Below are 18,594 nucleotides of genomic sequence, written 5' to 3' on the forward strand. Positions count from 1 at the left end.
ATATTTTAAATTGCATCCCTGTGCCACATAGTGAGGTTTAGAAGCATGTGGTTTTCACCGAAGCTATCTATCAGAGAAGATCAAGGCAACATTCTCCAACGCTGAGCGTAACTGCTTTATTAGGTACCACGAAGAAGAAGAGGCCTGATGCTGTCTAATGTGTCTGTTGACAAGTGCCTGAATCAGCACTTATGTTCTAATGGTCTAAAATACATGTTTACATTTGTTTACCAATTAAGGGCAATGAACCATATATGGTAACTTCATTGATCTTGATTATCTTCATGAAAGTTAAAAAATTATGGCTTAAGTCTCCTTACGTCCTACAAAAACACTCTAGGGAAGTTTAGATTTCCAAGTATTTCAATGAGGGCCCTATAAAGGGTTAAATAATTTCTTCATTATGCATCTAACTCACGTCAATGATTTATTTTATTCTTGTGTAATATTCATTCTGTCGTCCAGCATCAACATATAAAGAAAAAAGGTTTTGTCTCAATGTAAATAATTGTGTGTTCACAATGAATTCACTGATGTGTACCAACCAAGAATTAAAAACAGTAATACTAACAGATTCTATCAAATAAAAATTTATTTTCAAAAATAAAATTACATTTGTCATGACTTTTCTTTACTGTTCATTTTAATAGCCGTTTGAACTGCTCTAACCCAGTCTAAAAAAACAATATTGATATGAAATTAAACCATCACATTGGGCAGCTTAATGTCTTTTGAGAAAATGATGAAACACAAAATAGTTATTTTTTTTCAAACAATAAGTCGTTTGCAAGCACAATCACATTTATAAAAGAACAACAATCAATTTTCTGTATTTTGTCTTCCAAGGCTTAACTGTTAGAAATACAAGTACACCAGTATTAAACCATTAAACATAAGGTAACAGAGTTTAACTAATCTAGATTAAAATTATGTGACAATGAACTCTGAAGGAATATTTTTCAAGTCTGTACTTAACTCAAGTCCTTGGTGACAAATGATTTCAAAGATTGTCAAGATATTTTTTTAGGTCTTTATTCATCGATGAATGAATATTCCTTCTTCTCTGTCTCTGTCCTTTATTATTCTGAAGTTGTTTTTTGGGGGGAGAGAGGACGAACGACCTACCTGGCCCCAAACAGAGGAAACATGATGCCAGAGTTTCGCCTATGGATGGGAAAAACAGGAACACCTGGGAAACAGAATGAAACACACATTAAATATCTACCATTGCTATTCTGTAAAATATATCATGCAATCAATCAGCCACAACATTATGACCACTGACAGGAGAAGTAAACATTGACCATCTTGTGACAAGTCAATGTTCTGCTGGGAAACTTCTGGACCTGTCATTCATTCATGTGGATGTTACTTAGACATATAGCACCCACCTAGACCAGACCAGGTACCCCCCACCCCATAGCAATGACACCCCTTGATGGCAGCAGCCATCCCCAGCAGGATGCAGCCTGACACAGGTACACACACAAAAATGTTTTAGGAACAACTCAAAAACATAATTTGCATGTGTTATGTTGGATATGTTTTGTGATCAGAATGATCAGAACGTTGAAGACATAATAAACTATATAACGAGACAGTGATGCAAGGGCGTCCCAAGCACATCCTCAGCACGCATCAGTATCATAGCTTCATAGCTGGAGGTCATCATAAACACCAGTCTTATCCTGTGTGACTTTACTCTATAGCTTTCAAGATACTACCATAATTAAAAAAATAAATGAGCCCAGAATTGTCATTTTCAGTTCTTTCCACAGCGATTCCATACAGTGTTTACTCCAAGGAGCCGCACAACAACAAGCCGAGAACCGACTCTTTCATGTGAAACAAATCCGCTAAGCCGTCAGACTCAGCTGGAGGCGCAACGAGAGACAACAGGAGTGTGACACAAGTGCAGACTTTGCAACTGTAAGTGTTAGTGTGGATTTTCTGGAGTCAGGTTTTTTTTGCAATGTCAGGCTTCTGAGAAAAGTCAGTAGATAGGCCTCAGGGAATGCTGGAAAACAGAATACAGAGGATCAAGACTGAGAGGAAATAATTACTATGAAATTAAGAGAATATCACCAATATCAACAATTTGTCAGATTTGTGAAAAATTGGGAGTTGTCAACAGATTAAAATATTCAATTGTAATAAATCACATGATTTCCATAATTAATCCAAATGAATCACACTTCAATAAGAAAATAAGAAAGGGTATTTCACTTAGGAATATTACAGCTGCTCAGAAAGCTTCCTAGGCTCCTACGCTACAGGACGTATGACTCCTCTTTGCAGGGTAAAATTAACTACTTCAGGTTCTGCTTGCTTTCCACAGTGTTACTGATGCTTTGCTATGATTTCCCAAACTATGGGGCAGTGTCCATTAATCACAGAATCAAAAGCAATTGTGGCGTTAAAAAGAATTTGCATTTGACAAGACTTAGTTTTATCAATCTGTGATGCTACAATCTGCACAAAGTGATTCATACATAAATCCACCTCGATCCACTATATTTAATTTATTTTAATTTTTTACCGACATGGTTCAAGTGGAAGCATGGCGGAGCAGCAGTGTATCAATATCAGGACAAATGCAATGAAAGCAGCTTGTTGGGTCAAATAGCTCTGGTAACAGGTCTAATTGAATCTGTGTCGGGTTCTCGCTGCAGGTACATCCACCACTGAGAGCAGCGGGGTGGAAATCAATACGTCCTCTCTGCATCCATGGACACACTCTAATTTCATTGAAGGCTTTTCTCAGTGTGTATGTTACAGAGAGCGAGAGGGCTGGCGCAAATGCGTGTACATGGGCAGGTTAATGAAGGTCACTGTATAATCCTTTTTAGAAAATGAGCGCGTGCAAGAGAGACGACAAGCATCGTGTGTAAATGAGGTCTTTTGTTCCATGTCATCATTCTATGGCAAGAAGTAAAACTTAACAGCTCTTTCTGAAGGCTTTAAAAGCATCTAATGTTTATTTTTTTACTGCGAAACAAAGCGTAGCTACATACTTTTAGGAGTTCTAAATGTCTAAAATATGATTTAATGAATGTGTGAACTAAACGACTCCACTAAAGCAATATTCCCAAGGAACTGTGGTTATTAAGCAATAAGAGCAACAAAACTTATAAATCTCTTATAAAGAAGTGGTGAAAGATCATTCAGCAACAAATTGGGTAAATTACTTTTGTGAATGTAGCTTCACCCTAAAGTGGAGTTTATATCTCTGCGGGTATAGTCTACGTCGGTGCAAGCCATTTCTACTTGTGCGCTCATTGGTCTGGCTCGTTCTGTAAAAACACCACCCAAACTCTAGTCGGTACTGTGTCTTTTTTTGCCAGTCGGGTTCATTTTTGATTCTACTTCTTCACTTTCCACTTTATGGACTCCGCTTCAATTTCAACAATGGCAATTGAAACTTGCGCTGAAATTCGAAGACGAGTCATACAAACGTTTGTATCTCCAAACCTCCTCAGTTAACCTTTGTTCAATGCGCTCCATCTTTAGTAATCCAAAACAATCAATCGAAATTTGGTGCATAGTTACATTTCTAGGGAGGTGCACGTCAGGCTACGGTGCTAGGGTCTACGTAGGAATCTGCATTGTTGCCGTAGCCTCTGTGTCACCTTAACGCAGAAGTATAAACCGCCTGTAACTCAAACTGAATCTGCAAATTTCAACCTAAAGACCAAATGATTTATTCCTGCAAACCTGCTGCAGTTACTCATTTAGGATTTTAGTCACTTTAGTCCTTACTTAGAAACACATTCTGTACACCTTTCCAAAACAAACCAATATGAGCGTACCTGAACCCAAAGGGCTGTTCTGGATTTGGCCCTGGTCAGGAGAGTGGAGGCTCAGGGCGCTGAGGATCAGAGGTGGTCTAACCAATGAGGGGGTGGTGATCCTGGGATGGAACTGGACCTCTTCTGGTGTTGAACAGGAGGAGCTGGAGATAATGCTGGGAGAAGTTGGTGGAGGAGTGATGCTTGGTGTCTGAGGACAGAGTAAAAAGCTCCTGAAATAAACCCTAACTCACAGTGATTTATCGAAAAATTAAGCAAACACAAATGATGTCTCCTCACTTTAAGGTCACGTTTACAGTGAACTGAGGGTGTCTCGGTCTGGATCAGATCTGGAGGAGCCAGAGGGCTGGAGGTCGGACTTGAGGGGCTGACAGGAGGTGATTTGTTGGTCAAGACCCAGACCGGTTTATGACAGCAGAGGGTTTGGTTGTTTAGCAGAGCAATGGATTGGCTGGCCTCCTTCACCCGAACAAGATGTTAAAGAAACCAAGAAATAATTAATTTGTTACCTTCAATCTTTCATATAAATTAGGTTATCTTGCTGAAAAGAGTAAACAGTTATATTTTACAGCTAATTTAAGGTGCATTAGTTTAACCTTAACCAAAGGGTCATATATAAACTGCTTATTTTGATAAGGTAATTGCTGTACACACACACTGAAAGAAACCCAGCTCCATTTAACACCGCAATAATTCTGTCATGCTTTCAATCCATTAGTTCATTCTCAAGTTCCAGCTTTTTCAGCTGTTGCCGTTAATGCAATTACAAACAAAAATCATCAGCATAATGAAGTAGTAGTGCACAGAAGCTGAAGGATCAGTGGTGGCTGTGTTGCTGTGGATGCTGTCGGTGTCCGGTGGTCATACCTGGAGGATGGGGATGACTTCATTATCCTCAATAACCTCCAGGGCGGGCAGTTCGTCGTCTTCAACCTGAGACACCAAGAAAAATCCTGTAGCCTTTACATTTATGCTTCGCAAAGACATTTAATTGTGCAGGAGTTTATTAATATGACAACAATAATCATTTTTGCTTGCAACAACACTTTAATGAACATAAAAGTTCAACCAGAAGGTGTTTATTTATGGCAACAGATTTATAATCTGTGATAAAAATACACCGATGAGGCATAACATTATGACCACCTTCCTCCCTTGTGCCTCCAAAACAGTTGTAACTCATCAGAGAATGGACATGGGCTTTCTGAGGGTGTCCTGTGGTGTCTGGAGACAGAATGTTGTTGGCAGGGGGGGCCTTTGGGGCCTATGGGTTGAAGGGAGGGGCTCATCATCCCAACTATATTTGATCAGTTTGGGATCTCTGGCAGCAGCCATCAAGAAGTGTCATTGCTAAAGGAAGAGGGGATCTGGTCTGGTCTAGGTGGGTGCTACATGTCTAAGTAACATCCACAAGAATGCCAGGTCCAAACGATGGTCAATGTTATTTACTTCTCCTATCAGTGGTTTTAATGTTTTGGCTGGTCGGTATGTACTTCTAATAACACCATGATTTCCCAAAGCTGAGTATATGCAGTTGGCCCTCTCTAAATCACGAACTGACACTACTGTTAAAAGAAACATTAGCCTTGAGGGAAAGAGTCACCACAACACAATTTCAATTTAGAAACTTTCCAGACTTTCATATAATATATAAATAATCTAGATGAACAACAGGAAAGATACCGCTGTCAGACCTCGCCGGTGACAGTGATTAATGGCTCATGCAGATCCATTACATGTTCGCATCAAAGTAATTATTCAGAGCACCATGTTGCTGTGCTGTTGCAAAATATTATCCCCTTCATATAAAATGGCTCATGTTAGCGCCACGTTTGATATTTACCAGCTTGGATTTAATCTGAATGTCGTGCTGAAAGGATCTATTCCTCTAATCAGAGGTTTATTTTTGGAGAGAAGCAAAAGAACACACTCTGCAACTCCACCTGTTCTGTCTAACCTTTCTGATATCTAATTTCAGAGTAGTGTTCCTTCTATAGAGATATAAAACCACCATTGTCTTCCAGGCTTTAGGCTGAATTATGCTAAAACACTGCAAAGCAAAACTAATTATAAAGGTTGATTAAATGTGTTTGTCTTATTCATCTTGTTTCTTTTATCATTTCATTGTTCTTCCAATGCTGGTCAGTCTAGTTGGATTGTTTTGCTTCCAGCTTTTAATCAATGCGCGAATAAATTAAACAATAAACCAAAAAGGAATTGTTTTAATGTCATGAACGGTAAAACAGTAAAATCTCCTTTCCTGCATGTTCAGTTTAACAACCTGCCACTCATTAACATAAGAGAGAGACCATCTTGTAATCCAATATCCATTAAACAGCCCACTGATGGGCTGCCATCTTATTTACTGTCCAACAGCAAGCGGTGACCTTCCAACAGTGTGACTATACATTAAGCAGCATTGGACAGCAACTCCCCCTTCAGCGGGATGATTTGTGTGTTTGGTCTGACTGAGTGTGTATGCCTAGTGTGTTTGTGTGTGAGCGCATGTGCTGCAGTGGGCCTGCAGCATTGACAGTATGGCTGGCAAGATAAGAGCTACGGACAGTAGAGAATTGAAGCTTTACAGCAACATTAAAAGAACGGGTAAGAAAATGAAAATGAAGGGCGGAAGGGGGAGAAAAGAGAATGAGAATGTATTCATAGATAGGAAACAACTGTGACATAAAGCTGCAAATCCACTACAAACTGTCATGTTTTCTGTCATGGTTTAGTTTCTTGGGTTTTGTTTATTGTATTTTGTTAAGTTCTTGTTTTTTTTCATAGTCATGGTTAGGGTTTAGTTTTCTGTTTCCTGTTTTATTTTGCCAAGTTCTCGATTTCCTGTTTGTCTTACTACATGCCTTTTTTGTCCCTTTGATTAGGTCACTGGTTTCACCTTGTCTTGTCTCTTGATTTGCTTCACCTGTGTCTTGTCACCCCTGTTCCTCATGTTTGTATATATAGCCCCGCCTTCCCCTTTGTTCCCTGTCGCGTCATACTGTTTGTCCGCCATGTCCACGTTTCATGCCATAGGTTTTTTCATGTTTCATGCTTTTCCGGCATAAACCAGTTATTATGTGTCTGTGATACCTTCAGTGTGGACACCATGGACTGTTCAAGAGTGTCTTCTTGCTCGCCAGATGAAATCATCTCCTCTTCTACCTCAGGCAGATCAACCATTCCCTCCCCCAAGTAAAGACTCACTGGTGTGACCTGGATGCACAACTGAGAAAAGAAAACAGAACCAAATAACAAATCCATCTGAATTAAAGTAATTATGATTGCTGCTCTCAATTATGCAGCACATATCTCATACAATGTTACAGTACACTCAATAAACATAGCGGGTGAGCAGGTAGAGCTACATCATATTAAATGAGACACATATCAGCTCATGACAAACTGTTATTTATCACAATCATGGTGCAATCATGGTGTGTGTGCGGCTCACTGCTGCAGCGGTTGCAGTACTGCAACCAGTCCCATGGCCTTGGCTCATCAGGACAGTGTGGATGTAGACGTCGATGTCAGTGTGTGTGTCACACAAGTAGAGCAGCAGCACATCTCCAGTGTAACAATCCAGAGCTCCCACTAGGGTGCGACCGGAGCACAGTTTCTGGAAAGAAGCCGTGGCCTCAGCAGTCCACCTGCCCTATAGGAGACCAACAGGAATCATCTTATTCATAAAACTAAAGTATAAAAGAATCAAGCAGTAGGTGTACTGTTTACTCAGGGGCCTTATTTTATTAACACATTGCATATTAATAGTTGCTGAGGAGAGTTTAATGAATGCCCTGTTGTAACTGTGCTTTAAATAAAGTTTAGGCAAACGTTCAATAAGGATCTGACTCCTCGTGTTCTGTTTCTTTACTCTGTGGTGAATATATTCCTCCAGATGTATTTCCTAATCGCTTTACTCTTAATATCTACGTCACCACTCTTTTCCAATAACTTATTTGCTCGTGTTCTCTGAGCCAATCATCTTGTTCAACTGTCCAACATTTTCACTAGATCTCCATCAGCCACTTGCTAATTCCCTATACTGCACCACTTAGTCATCATCTGGCACTCCTCTGGCTCGCTCATGTTACGACAATAAATGGTGATTCGTCACCCACACTTGATCTCTCCTTACTGAACTGCATGCTTGTTTGTTGCTATGCTTTGGGCCAATCTACAAGAGAAATGTGTCACCCATCGAGCTTGCTCTCTGTAATTAACGAGAAGTAATTGTAAGACTGTGCAACTGTGAATGTATTGTTAGAAAAGCAACAGACTCACATCGGTGGGTTTAATTCCAGTGAGTGAAGAAGGAACAGCTTGTGCTGGAAGAACTGAATAACTTGACCTGGGGAACAAAGAGATGAACTCTACAGAAGACAGCAAAACACACACGTCTTTGAGCTTATTCACAGTACTCATTTAACTGTTTAGATATCTGAGAAGCACGTACTTGAGGAACTTGAGGCTGGCGCTCTGTACCACCGTTACATCGCCAAAGTCCACATAGTACACCTCAACCTGAGTGGGGCTGACAACCTGGTGGATCACCACCCGGTAGAACCACATTCCTTTGGGCGACACACAGCAGGCCTGACCTCGTCGGATAAATTGCTCGGTAAGACGGTACCGCTCCGACACCTCGGGACAGGTGTAACATCGTCTAGGAGACAAGAGGAGAGGAAAGGAGAAACAAATAGGAGAAATATCATGTCATTCCCGATGAGGCAGTAGGCAACATGAGATGGCAAATATATTACAGTTACAGAGAATCCCTTAGAATACAGGTTGTACAACAAATACAGCATATTTTGCATCACCTCATCTCGATCATCATGTCCTCCAGTGCTCGGGACTCCTCATTCTTGCTGTAACGGATGTAGAAATGTCCAGGCGACTCCACCTGTTCCACCAGGACTTCTACCAGCTCCCGAGAACCATGACGTGTTGGTGGACTGAGACGCTGACTCCGCAGGGCGTCCAAGGGCAAGGTGGTGTTGCAATGCGCCCGAATATTAGGGTAAATCTCGGATATCTACAGGCAGACGTCATGTTTCATCTAACTTGTGTACATCTATACAGCATATGGACAGACTCGATATATTGAGCTGTTTGTTAGATGCTGTAAAAATGAATAGTACGTCGTAATTTGGCCCAATTATTATGATGAAAAGATGCTGTCTTACCAATTCTTTGGAAATGTTACTCGTCTTGAACTCCACCTTCTCATCCTCTGCTGTGACTGCATCACCCTCTCCTTCCAGTTTACCCTCCCAGGGAGACTCTCCACCACTAAAGTAGTAACTCGTAGCAGGTGATTTCACACCGTCATTAAAACTCTCAGTCTCTTTTGAGTCTAGAAAAAGACACAAATACGAAGATAACTTTGTCACATGATGATTGCAGGGAGAAAAAAACAAAAACGACTGGTATCTAATCAAGACTGACACATGACTGAAACATTAACTGGTGATACGTTAAACAAATAATGCATTACTACTTTTTCACAAAGTTCAAGCTAACCTGATTCTAAGTGCTTGGTGGTTAAACATATGCATGTACACCTGATTGCATACCATCACTCTCCAGTATGTCCATGATTATCCAGTCATTTACGTTGTCACCCTCTGCTGGTTTCAAGTGGAAAATATCGCTCATGGCTCCAACAAGTTCAGTGACGCTGACGAAGCCGCTCTGTGAAAGAGGCAAGTCTTCACCAAAAAGCCTCTGAGGAGCAAAAAAGAAGCACCAAATGTGAGATTCCCAACAAGATCATCGTCTTTAAACTGAACAGACAGTAACTGTAAGAGAGTAAATAAATGAGTTTCTAGATCTATGAGGTGCTTGGTAAATAAAAACAGGGAACTCTTTTTTTTTTACCTTGAACTCAGCGGGCAAATCATGAACCGATAATCCACCAGCAGTCTGACCTACAACCTGTAGAAGATTGTCAACATGACATGACATTGAACTGTTTGTTAGGTGCAGGAAAAAACGAATAGTGTGTACTGTGGTCACTTAAGTTGTCTCTATCCTTCTCCTACAGATAATTTAGAATCTATTATGGTTTCAGTACAAAATCTTCAGAAAATTCTGGTCGTCACATGTCTTGGTCACAAAACAAGTCACCAAAATTATCACGTTACATACAAGAGGATAAAAACTGTTGGAATTAAAATTGTTATTGTAGACTAAATCAAACAACATTGGCTTCTGGCCACAGATATGTCGTGCTGTGTGTTTATGCCAAGATGCTCTGCAGCATACACATGACATGTGTATGATCTCCTGAAAAAGTGTTATTCCATTTGTTGAGCTGTTGTTTTACTCCATCACTGAGACTGACAGCTGCTCCAAAGAATGAGACCAGCTCACAGTAAATGTACTAAATCACCAAACATCTTTAATTATAGTCAAATCCATCCAGATCTTTTGCGCTTTGTACTGTTGCATTGATATGAACCATTAGCACACACTCTGAGAGACGTTCCAAGTCCACTCCGAGCTTTCAGTCTATTGTTGCCCTAAGACAGTTGCTTATAAACTAGTGTGAAGCCTGACCTTTCGCAGCTTGTCCTTCAGCTCCTGATTAATGATGCCAGCTACTCCATTCTCCAGGATTTGCTGACGAAACTCCTCCTCCAGCTGACGCAGAAGTAAAGAAAAAAAAACAGAAAGAAAAGAATAACTGTATTTAAAATGAGACAACTGTACACTGAATGTTTTTCCTCGCAGTTCTGGAAGGTGGCTAAATTATCCAAATGGATGCAGAGGTTTGTTTGTTTCTCTGTATTGGCTGAAACACGCCCCACAATGAAATCCAAACGGTGCATTACGCCAGGTTGCCATATTTCTCTTTTGGTCTGCCAAGTAATGCAGTGTGGAGGTTTGAGCTTCTGTAATAAAACTGAAGGGAAAGGATGTATTTGTTCAACTGCTGTTAAAATATCACCATTCTGAGAACAGGTGACTGCACCTTTAATGACGTAATTCAGTGAAAGAACTATGTGCTGTAGTTCTGTTGTGACATGCCACACTGAATCCTGACCAATCGTATTCTGAATGTTTATGAGGAGCACACACTATTTTACACATCTATATCTATATGTTTCCTGTAAGTTCTCATCTGATAAAGTTTTGTATATCCAATTTATGCTGAAGACCTGGCCTGACTATTAAAGGAACAGTATGTAAGAAATGTATTTCAATTAATCATAAAATGGCCCTGATATGTCACTAGACATGAAGAAATCATGTTAATTTCAAATACTTATATCACTGACAACAGTGGTCCGGCCAGGATATTGTCATTTAAAAGTGAAAGTTGCAGCCCTCAACTGATGTTGATGTTGTCATGTTGTGTTTTGGTCTGAGGCGCCACCCTCCACCTATCGACCAATCACGAAGTCAGTAGAGTTTCGTCTTCCGGGTTGCCAGCTCTGCTCTAGTTACCGCAGCTGCAGCTACGAACGTGTCGGATAAAACATGTATAACGTTACGAAACCTAAAAGACCTCGTTATGAATCCGAACTACGTCGTGACAAAGTCCGAAATAAAACAAGGATTTGTATAGGAGATGCCTTTGAACGATGGAGACGGCTGGAAACGGAGAAGAATTTGAAGACAGACGCCAACGTTGCTAATTTTCTCCTGGCTAACTTACTTGTACATAATGTAAATGGACATTTAAAATATTCACGACAGTCGAACAAAGTTATGCATGTTCGTGCAAAGTAACGTTACGTTAGCGCATACAGAGGAGGTGGCTCATCGAATTGAAAAGGTAAGGAATTGTTTGGGAAATAAAAACGGTGAGTCGTCATTGCTAACATTAGCAATGCATTATGAGCCCGTTTCTCTGTCATTATGCTGAAACGCTGAGGAAAACATTAGCACGTCGATTATGGCAATGTGAAACGTAATTGAGACGTATTGAGTAGCCTAACGTTACCTCGGTAACCTGGCAACCTCGAGTCAGGGGGAGGTTGGAGGGGATACACCGTTCTACAGTATTTTGAAAGTGATTGCAGTACCAGTTTTGGCCACAATCTTACATACTGTTCCTTTAAGTTTTCTTTTAAATGAAAACAAACCTTGAGGACACGTTGATGAAAGAGCTGACCATCTTGGCAGCCACTGACAGTTGTTGGCTCTTTAGTGACAGGGTCCATAGTGGCCTCAGTAGAGGGCTGGTTCAGAGGATTCGGTATTACTGGAACTTCTGTTGGAAAGCAAAGGTATCTGAAAATATTAAATTAGTGGCAAACATAACAGCATGTCTTCAGAAACTGAAGCATTTAATGCCTACATAAACCCAACTCTTTATTAACACACCTGGAGGTGTAGCTGGTGTCTGAACTTTCATGTCTGGTCGTTTGAAGGTTGTCTTGCCAGTCAAAGCCGGCCCCGGATTTATCCGTCTCATCTCCCTCTGTGAGCTGAACGGTCTGAGCAGCGGCCTCGGAATCATCTGTTCCCTCAGGGTCACAACGGAGCCAAGCCTGCCTTGCTGGATGATCACCATATCGGCCGCCGCCTCCAGCATTTCTCCAATGCAGTAGAAGCCGTAGCTGTGGACACGCAGCGGGTAGCCAAAGCAGCGCAGAAAGCTCACCTCGAGGTCAGACAACCTAAGTGGACCCTGGGAGAGCAGCCACACCATTACTCCGGTATAATGACAGAGAAGCGTGATCAAATGAGAGGAAAACGTGAACTGAAAAGCTATTTGGGTATCTCTTTTTTGGACTGGTGTCCTTGAATACTTTTAAACTATATTTCCAATAATAATGTGTGTTATGTGTTTTATGTCCTATTTCAGTGAGAAGGATGAAGGCTTAAGCCATTTAATTTAAGGCTCAAACAGTCAAGCTTGTTGCAGTGAACACGAGGGTGAGTAATTATTGCATATGAACTTCACAGAGTAGTCAAACCTGGGAAAGGAGGATGCGGAGTTGTGCCCTCAGCTGAAAAGGAATGGGCGGAGAAGCCCGACCTCTTCTAGGGAGGACCACAGAGGGAGACGCAGGTCGGTAGCGAGGGGAGAAATAGTTAACAACTCCCCTCTTGACTTTCTTGTCTTTCTTGGACTCACGCTGCCTGGCAATCAGCTCCTCGAGGTTTCGGGTGGATGCATCACTTACAGCTGTGACGGTGAGGGTATGAAATATTACAATTCATTTGAATGTTTGAAGGCACTTGGCTACTAATTGAAAATAAAGACTCTACCCTTTAAGTGTGGGCTACCATCCTCCCTGACGTTCACAGACACAACATCAGGCATCTCTTTCACCATGTCCATAATGTTTCTGAACCCCAGGAGCTTCAGGGGCATTGGATGTCCCAACATGGCCGAGTAGTCTCGCCTGAGCTGATCAGGGTCCAGCCCCACCTTGGATGAAATGAGCAAGGAGCGCACATCCTTCTTCAGCTTTGCCAAAACGTCTTCCTGGTTCATCTTGCCTGCTCAGGTTCGGAGGACACAGCAAAAAACATACTAAAAAATACACTCACTCAAATTTAGTCAGTGGACTATCCTAAATAATGAAAGTTATGGAATTCATGTGAAGGTCCTCAGTCATCCAAGTCATTGTGTATTCAAAAAAAACAACCTGAAACAAGAGCAGCTGGTCTTAAATGACTGGTGGGGAGTTGGTGGCTGAACACATTTGGCCAGAGGAGACAGGTGGGCTAAATAACAGAAACACTTTGTATCGTTATATGGTTTATTAGTGTACCTAATGTTTTGGCAAGTTAGTCGTACATCCTGACCCCACGCAAGCAGGTGTTGCTGTCAACCACCTGCCCACTAGCAAACATATCAAATTTCACTCCAACGTTTATGTTAGTTAACGTTTAAAAACAGATAAAAGGTCAGAACGTGACGGGAGCTTAAAACCCAACTTGCTCGTCGTCCGCCATCTTTGTTAGACGAGCTCTGCACGCTGGCTGGCGACTTGACATTGACAGTGAAGTTCCAATAAACCTTCTTTAAAACGACCAAACCGTTAACTTTAACTGTGGTAAATAAATAAATAAATAAATAAATAAATAAAATAAAACCTAGCTACGTCTGTTAAAATAACGCTGAAGTTACCTTAGTCCTCAACGTCTCTGCCGCATCGTCTCTTGGTATCTGGACCGTCGCTTGACCTCCCCTCTCCCCCCTTCGCCTCAACACCTGCTGCTAGCCGACAACAACCACCGGAAATATTGTTGGATGGTTAAGTGTAAAAGCAGCAAAACAGCAAAAATTTCTTTGTTGTTCACTTATGTTCGGGTAAACTCGCAAGCCTCTTTCACGTAAAAGCCACGTAGCTAACTTGTCAGGTCAACTCAGGTTAACTCTCGTTACCGTGGCAGCAGAGCGAAGGACGACGACGTCGTGACGCAAGAGCGAACTACGTCCTGCATGGAGCCTTGGTGGCCACCAGGGGGCCCCCAAGAGCTCTTCAAATGATCAGCCACATACACAACTATTTACATTAACTCATTTAAAATGCTAATTATTAAAGCTTTCAGGGAATAAGTGATATAAATATGATTATATATATTTAAAATGTACGCTTTAAGGGAAATCTGGTGAAGCCAGTGCAAATGGGCCTAATGGGGCTGTATTATGTCCAATATACCATGTGTTGTTTATGTCTACCTTGATGTGTTCTGTACATGTCAACTTAATATTAGACCATAAGATGGAGCAAACTGTTCAAAATAGCAAGAAAAAATTCAAATGGTTTATAAGGATCAGGGGTCAGGCTGGAGGACCACTTAGCAGAATTTTGGGGCCCACACATTGCTTCTTGCAGAAATGAAGATGACCTACCCTAAGAAATAAAATAAAGTCTATATGTTACTGCTAATTACCTTGTCTGATCAAAAGTGTAAAATTACTGGCAAGAGTTGTGCAATTTGTCAATAATATAATACCAGTAATTTAAAGTCTTTTCATAAAATACTGTAATAGTCATTTCATGAATACTAATGCATTTTTTACAGATTAGTCAATATGCAAATTTAAAATTGTTTCCCGCACAGCAACTGCTGATCAGGAATGATTAGCAATCTTTTTGTCTGTCCTCTGTATTCCCCGGTGTTGTGTTTCCCAGAGCTTCAGATGGGCCACAGAATAAATATTCAGTTTAATTAAAGAGGATGCTGTGTGTCTTTTCCTGTAAAAACAGAGGAAAAACACTACATCAGCTCTTCAAGGCCTGACTGTGCAAATTCCTAAGTGACTCCCAGAGCTCCACTGACACAATTAGTCCCAGCTGTGATTCCCCCCCGCCCCCAATGCTGGACTACAGGCATTTTTTGATGGTTCTGGTTCTGACAGAGAGGAAACACAAACCAAACAAACTGACCCAAAGGACGCCGTGTGCATATTTTATGTGTGAAATTGGCACGCTCTAAGCATGATTTAATGCCACGAATTACCTTTCACTACTGGAAGCCAACTTATGTTTGAAAATAATATGAGGATTTACAGAAGTGGGGCAAGTAATGGACCCAAATAATTGATGCCGCTGTATTTTATTAGACTTGTTAGAGCTCAAGGGTGAGAATAAGGCAAATAAATTAAACAGAACATTGTGGAAATTAACTCAGCTGGCAATTGTTTTATGTTTTGTCAAATAAGGTTTGAAATCTGTGAGTAAGGGTTATATTGCGATTTGATCATTTGAAGTGCCCATTATTATTATTAGTGATGTTTTAATCATCAATTTCTTTTAATTTGGTTATTTTAAGGCACTTACTTGACTATAATCGTTACATATCATGCTTACGAAAGTTCTCTGACAGGAAATTATTATAGAACAGAGAGGGTGGTAGGCGGCACTCCCACTGCTGCTCTACTCCCACTCCCACATTCAACAGGCAGCCGCGTAGTCAGGAGCTCTCAATGACTCCAGAAGAAAGAGCTCCCTGATGCAATTTCAGACATTTCTTCTTCTTCTCTGCTTTCTCCCAAAACATAAATATCTATCGCTTCTATTTTATTCACTGCGAGCCCGTATGGAGAAGTCCTCTCGTGTCCATCACCCACCAAGATCCAGAACAATGCCCAGGACGGACAGGGAGCGGGGAGCCCCATCACATCCAAGAAGGGCACCCGACAGGGCAGGTCGTCTCCCTGAGGCGCCGTCACTGAGAAAAGACAGGCCGCGGAAGGAGAGGCCGGACACGAAGGAGTCAAAGGTGGACCAGCAGACGGAAGTGAAGCTGAAATCTACAGTGGTGGACATAGACAGTGTGAGAGACGACGAGGCCAAGGAAGAGAATATGGGGCTCCTGGAGGCGGCAGAACAGGAGGACGGTGAGTTGGAGCCTGGAGGAAAAACTTGGCAATGTTGATGTAAAGCGTTCTAGGTTTGTCACAGCTAAAATTTAAAGTGAAACCTAAACAAAGCTTTTAGTCCATTTCAAAACTCACTTCTAGTTTTAAGTCTGTGTTAATCTGTTGGGGTTCTTCACGTGAAGCTCTGTGCGTCTCTGCAGGTCTGAAGCGGAAGAACCTGGGAGTGTTTGAGTGGCTGCTGATGGTCATGGCCTTGGCTTTGGTTCTCCTCTTCCTCCCTTTTTCCATCTGGTTCTGTATCAAAGTACGTACTGCAGCTCGGACAAAACGGAAACAAACATCACACAATGCTCTACTTCACAAAAAAGAGTGCAATGTCTTAATAATGTAACAGAAATTAGAATTATTTGTAGGTAGATGATAAACTACGCATGCAGTTTGCAGTCAGGTAACTTAACATGGAGGAAGTTTATGTTAGATCTGTTGTGAATGCGCTTTAATTGTTCACATTTCTCTGGAAACACTGATTTCGTCTTATTTTCACCTCAACAAGATTTGAAATATTTGCATAAGTGAGTGAATAAGTGAGTACAAATGTGTTGATGTCTCCGTGCATCCCTACAACGTGTTGCACAAAGTATTTGATAAAAGCTGATATTCTTGTGCTGTGACTGTTTGATGTCATTTTAATTTACAGGTAGTGAGGGAGCACGAGAGAGCCGTGATCTTCAGACTAGGTCACCTGCTGCGTGGAAAACCCAGAGGACCGGGTTTGGCACACTTTGTTAACTTTTTCACGCTCGTCTGTTTGCAGTGATTAGAAAAACGTATTGATCACGAAGATCATTCTCATCCTTGTGGAATACACTTTTTGCACAACAGACATTTAGACTTGTGAAAGCAGAGGAAACCCTCTCCATAAATGATGGTTCGGTTACAACAGTTGCTGCAGTGAATATAAACTTTAAGAAAATGGACGTAAATATTAACACTGACGAAATTAATCTAAAGTCAGAGTGGAGCTTTTTGTGGAGGTCCAGTCACTGATGAAGGCCAGGAGAAACAGCCATTCATTTTAATAAAAGTGAAATTGTTTAGTTTGATTACATTCAGGTTTAACACTCATGTTGAATTCCTGTTGGTTTCTGGATTGGGAGGTTTTAGGATAGTGATTATCAGTGAGCAATTAAACCGATAATATTGGTGAGAAATATCTGATGTCCAGTATTAAACAGACAAAGTATTATGGGTTCATGACAGAAGATTCACAACTGTGGCATCTAACATCTCACTGTCCTCTCCTTTGCTCTCCAGGCCTCATTTTCTACCTCCCGTTTCTTGATGTGTGTCACAAAGTCGACATCAGACTGAAAATGTTAAAGGTTCCTCCTCACATGGTACGGAACAATGCACGTGCACATAAGACATAGAAATATTCACATATGAAATCATAAATATCTGAAGTAGACGTGTGTTTCTCGTGAAGGTGGTGACAAAAGACCTGGTGAGGCCAGAGCTGAGTGCGGTGTGTTATTACCAGATAGAGAACGTGGCCGTGTGCTGTGCAGCTCTGTCCAGTCTGACCCCGGTGCTGCAGAGTCTGGTGCAGGCGGCGGTCAGAGACGTTTTCGCTCGGCACACATTCAGCCACATCCTGCTGCACCGGCGGAGGATCGGGGAGCAGATCAAGGTGGCCGCTGACTCAGTGGCTTGTCGCTGGGGCATCAGGGTGGAGAGAGCGGACATGTAAGACTATGTCTTCTTAGTTCATCTCTATTATGTAATTTGCCTTTTGTTGTAATTCACAAAACAGCAGGTGCAGGAAGAAGTTCTCAAACTTTTGAGAGTAAAACAATAATCTCGTTTTTACAATACAATCCTTCTGAAAAATGGATTACTTCCTGAAAAAGAATTTCCTTTGCAGCGAGTGATTTTTCCTGGTATGAAGTGATTTGTTGTGCTCTGTGGTCTTGCTGCTGACCGGGCCGGGTGGTGCTTGTGTTTGATTTTCTGTCAGAGATGAGCTCAGTTTTTCTGCCGAGCTCCAACAGAGTCTGTCTGCTGAGGCCGAGGCCAAGAGACAACAGCAGGTCAGAATGAGTAACGGTTTAATAATTCAACAACCATCGTTTTATACATTTTAGATACGGTGGTGGATTATAGCAGCATGTATTTTGAAAGGGTAAGAAACTGTCTCAAGGTTCTTCAGTCCTGCCAACTGAAGTCTTTCTTATCTCCAGGTAAAAGCAGCAGAAAGTGATACGGCTGCCTGGGATGGGTTCAGGGCCTCCCTCCGTCTCCTCCACCCCGCCTTGGTCCTGCCTCTCCCCCCAGACCTCCTCAATGTAAACTCTGACCTGTCATCCCTACCACCCCCTCCTCCTCCACCTGCTGTGGAAGTAGAAGGAGAGATGACAGCGGAGGACCGAGAGACAGACTCATCAATGATGTAACAGACTGTTAACAGATGACATTAATTTAAATGTGTAA

The 18,594-nt window shown here is 41.5% G+C and overlaps 2 protein-coding genes across 4 annotated transcripts; one reads left to right on the forward strand and one right to left on the reverse strand.

The window, feature by feature from the left end:
* Window positions 1-612: 612 nt before the first annotated feature.
* On the reverse strand, window positions 613-14,215 carry tdrd5 (tudor domain containing 5). Of its 3 annotated transcripts, none has more exons than XM_084548479.1 (18): window positions 13,903-14,215; window positions 13,035-13,268; window positions 12,740-12,951; window positions 12,144-12,450; window positions 11,903-12,027; window positions 10,371-10,454; window positions 9,690-9,746; window positions 9,386-9,536; window positions 8,996-9,165; window positions 8,630-8,844; window positions 8,263-8,472; window positions 8,091-8,157; window positions 7,261-7,461; window positions 6,900-7,034; window positions 4,677-4,742; window positions 4,089-4,268; window positions 3,810-3,999; window positions 613-1,189 (listed from the first exon to the last, which is right to left on the reverse strand). In XM_084548479.1, exons 2-18 carry the CDS (start codon window positions 13,261-13,263, stop codon window positions 1,122-1,124), a joined length of 2,667 nt encoding a protein of 888 aa, XP_084404605.1. In that variant the 5' UTR covers window positions 13,264-13,268; window positions 13,903-14,215; the 3' UTR covers window positions 613-1,121. The 3 variants fall into 3 exon arrangements, with proteins under 3 accessions (XP_084404605.1, XP_084404603.1, XP_084404604.1); XM_084548477.1 differs by having other exon boundaries at window positions 11,903-12,030; XM_084548478.1 differs by having other exon boundaries at window positions 11,903-12,030; window positions 13,035-13,271; window positions 13,903-13,938.
* Window positions 14,216-15,821: 1,606 nt separating this feature from the next.
* Window positions 15,822-18,586, forward strand: nphs2 (NPHS2 stomatin family member, podocin; the record flags this gene model as incomplete). The annotated part of the gene is made up of 7 exons (XM_084548473.1): window positions 15,822-16,122; window positions 16,305-16,408; window positions 16,802-16,874; window positions 17,419-17,501; window positions 17,591-17,850; window positions 18,122-18,200; window positions 18,345-18,586. The coding sequence occupies 7 exons, from the start codon at window positions 15,822-15,824 to the stop codon at window positions 18,555-18,557; spliced, it is 1,113 nt and encodes a 370-aa protein (XP_084404599.1). The 3' UTR covers window positions 18,558-18,586.
* Between the last annotated feature and the right edge of the window lie 8 nt (window positions 18,587-18,594).

The sequence above is a fragment of the Chelon labrosus genome (genome assembly GCF_963514085.1).
Source record: "Chelon labrosus genome assembly, chromosome: 7".
NCBI lineage: Eukaryota > Metazoa > Chordata > Actinopteri > Mugiliformes > Mugilidae > Chelon > Chelon labrosus.